General features: G+C 48.8%; 1 protein-coding gene across 1 annotated transcript; it reads left to right on the forward strand.

The window, feature by feature from the left end:
* Window positions 1-1229: 1229 nt before the first annotated feature.
* igfbp1a (insulin-like growth factor binding protein 1a) lies at window positions 1230-3620 on the forward strand. The gene is given in 8 exon segments (XM_012872193.3): window positions 1230-1417; window positions 1420-1524; window positions 1526-1760; window positions 1893-2008; window positions 2010-2045; window positions 2304-2432; window positions 3509-3550; window positions 3552-3620. Coding segments are annotated over 8 exon segments (771 nt in total). The 5' UTR covers window positions 1230-1378.
* The last annotated feature ends 8 nt before the right edge of the window (window positions 3621-3628 follow it).

Genomic DNA, 3628 nt, shown 5'->3' on the forward strand with positions numbered 1-3628 from the left:
GCCACACCGGATTATATTTAAAGCATTATTTAGTCCGTGGCTTAGAAATATGGGCATGAGTTAGAGTGACGGTTAACGCCATGATTCAGATGATGCAATCCCATCAGGCAGTTGCAAGCAGAAGAGGACACAATGCCGCTCATTGCATCAGAAAGTAAGACAGGAGAGGCCAATTAATTGAAATGTGTCAACTGGCCCAGTTGCAGCCGTAAAGCAGCTGAAGCAGTGTGCCTGCCTGTGGAGGGAAGCTTGGAAATGGAGGGGTCGTTGTCACATTCTGGGCTGGAGTGACAAAGCATAAGCCGTCTTTGCAGCAAGCCGTGAAAACGTGCAGGGTTGTCCAGCGTGGGACCCTCACAGCCCCCCAGAGGATGGTGATGTGAGGGACGTGTCTGTGGTCATGTCAGACTGCCCCGATTCAAACCTCCGGTCTATTAATATCATCAGGAAACGGGTAATTTCAGCGGGACATCTCCTGGAAGGAGTTCAAAATCAGGCGTGCGCGCATACCAAAAAAGTCCCGAGCCGCCCGTTCCCTTTACGAAAACGGCGACCCTCATCTGCGCTGCTATTTCTGAAACGTGGCGTTATTATCCCGTTGCAATCCTCAGGATGCTTTCTGATGTCAAACCGGAGCGACCAGTTCGTTCTCAGCGCACCCACGCTCTTTGCGCGCAGCGTGGGCGTGCGTAATTTGCGCTTATTAGGTTTATTCGGGTTTATTTCCCCCCCAAAGTTGTGCAAGGCGTTATTTCGAGGACAATTAAAGGGGGAAACACACGCATGAATAGACAACATTGACACACATAGGGGTGGTTTGTGTCAGAGCCGAAATCCGACACTATAGGAACAACCAGCAGCTCCAGCCTCCAGAGTGCCAGCATGTTCGCCTTTCAGGTTGTGGAAACCAGCTGAAGCAGAGTTTAATGTGTTGTTTCTATAATGTGGTGTTTTGGGGGTAGCACCCGCGTGAGAAAGGGGAGTGGGGAGGAAGGGGGCGGGGGTCCTTGATTGCAAACATCAAACACTGGTGTCGTCAGCGATACGTGCCAAGCACCGCCTGTTTCCAAAACAAATATTGACGTGATTGTTGTATTCAAATGAGCGGCATGAACCGGACACGGATGGGCCAATCAGAGCTCATCGTATCATTACACCTTCTTTTCAGAAATCATTCATAACGCCGAGCGTCAAACACTCACAGAGCGGGCCGGCTATAAATACGGCTTGTGCGCAACGCACAGTTAGACATCTTCCCAAAATCAAACGAAAGGCACAGAGCAGCAACCGTGGGAATCCAATCCGGCGCCTTTTTTTTTATCTGCACATTCTCTCTGAACTGCTCTGCATTTCATATTTCACATTTATTACTCAGACCATGTTGGCTATGCGTGGATTGAGGCACGTCGCGGGTGGCAGTTTGCCGTGTGTTCGCTTCTCGTCACGGTGACGCTGGGGTCCCCGGTAGTAGGGTCAGAAACGATCCGATGCGCCCCGTGTACCCCGGAGCGGCTGAGCCAGTGTTCCGGCGGTGGCGCCCGGCTGTGCCGAGGTGCTGCGGGAACCGGGATGCAGATGCTGCCTCGCCTGCGCACTGAAGGCGGTGGAGCTGTGCGGGATGTACACGGCGCCTTGCGGCTCTGGACTGAGATGCACTCCGAGACCCGGCGACCCCCGTCCTCTGCATTCCCTCACCCGCGGACAGGCCGTGTGCACGGAGAGCGCTGCTCCGGCGCCCACCCCGGAGCCACAGACCCAAGGTAGGCCTCGCACCTCCACAGAGTCACACATCCCACAGCTGCGTCGTTGTATTCAAAGGAGATCCTCGCATATGTGATTTAAATTAAGCCGGTTAGACTCCCCTCTCATTCATCATTTGTTCCCTCCACCAGATCAAGGAGAGCCAGACGCGGAGATGGACAACTCGGCCATCATCGGCTCCAGCTTCGTCCCCGGTCTCCCCTTTGACCCGCGGGCTGTGACCGAAGCACAGGAGAGCATGAAAGCCCCGACTCATCGCCATTCACAAGAAACTGGTGGAGCAGGTGAGACAGACACTGTGCAAGCGTGAAAATGTGGATTTTTGCAAGGATGAAAGTTTTTTGGGGGTTTGGGAGATGACCTCCCACCAGGGGGAGCTGGTGCACTTTTTGAAATGAGAGGGAGGCAAGGAGACACATTACTACAAATCTTATTTGCAGTTTAACATAACCCCCTGCTTTCCCCCTAATAAAACAGTGATAATAATGATGCTTATCATAATTTAAATCAACCTGTTCGTGTTCATTGTTTCCTCCACTTAGGGTCCGTGTCACCTGGAGCTGCTGACTGCTTTGGACAAGATTGCCAAATCTCTTGAGAAACTAGGAGAGAAATTGACCAGATTCTACCTCCCCAACTGTGACAAGCGTGGCCTTTACAAACCAATGCAGGTAGGTGTTATTTGGGGATAAAGTTTCATGAGTCATTTGACTCATTACGTGCAACAGAAATAGGCATGGCTCAGCTTATGGCTTATTTGACTTATTCCAAACATTCTCAGCATACAAGTGTTTGCGGGCTCCAAATGGATAAAGCTCAGGCTTGATGGACACTCGGGTCTTAGTTGGGTCTCAAATGGTTCCAAATAAAATATTTGTAAATTGTTTAGCCCACCTTGGACCCATATAGGCCACCCTTTTTAAACAAGGTTGTTCTGCATCAAGCCTATATAGGCGATTAACATGTGGCCATTATGTAATCTCCAGACAATCCCATCTGCGGCCCATCATTTATCCCATTTCTAACCTGTATGAGCAGCATATGGAGAGAGTGGCTGGCAATTGCTCCTAACAAAAATGGCATTCTATATTTGTTATTTTGCATTTGATGCATAGATCTAAACTAAAGTATCAGCAGTTATCCATATAATCTACCTGCATTCTACTCTTTATAGAAGTTAAACTAGTTGATATTAGGTGGTTAATTAGCCAGGCTATGTGCTCAGGTAGCGCTTGAAGTCTGTTGCTTTACAGAAATCCCACTCATAGCTTGTCAACTGTAGTTTTAACAGTAATGCATTAATAAGAGTGACACTCTTCAGTTTCCACACCATGAGTGTCAATTTTATCCATGACCAGAAGATGTTCAGCCAATATTGTCTTCTCTTTAAGCAAGGGGAAACTATAGTAGCCTTATACAGCCAGCTGACTAGCAGTGTGCAGCAACATATTGGGGAGGGGCAATGCAACACTGCTGTACAAAGCCAGAGAAAACTCCCGCCACTGGCAGGCACTTTAACTGACATCTCCTCAAACCATATTAAGAATATGAAGGAGCATTTTATTTATTTATTTACCTTGGTACACGCTGGTGACCAGTCCATGCTTAGCCAGAAACTGTTGTGAACTAGGACTGAGGTTGCTATACACTCAGTTTCATTTTAATGATGACAACGTACCTCTTGTGTTCTGTGAAAAATGAAAGCTGTTGTATTAAAGAGTGGCTTCTGTTTCTGTTTCCCCCACAGTGTGAATCCTCCCTGGACGGACAGAGGGGTCGATGTTGGTGGCGTCAACACCTGGAATGGCAAGAAGCTTTTAGGTTCCAGCGACCTGCCTGAAGACGCAGAGTGTTCTTAAGGAGATCC

Source organism: Fundulus heteroclitus, unplaced genomic scaffold (genome assembly GCF_011125445.2).
Source record: "Fundulus heteroclitus isolate FHET01 unplaced genomic scaffold, MU-UCD_Fhet_4.1 scaffold_525, whole genome shotgun sequence".
Classification (NCBI taxonomy): domain Eukaryota; kingdom Metazoa; phylum Chordata; class Actinopteri; order Cyprinodontiformes; family Fundulidae; genus Fundulus; species Fundulus heteroclitus.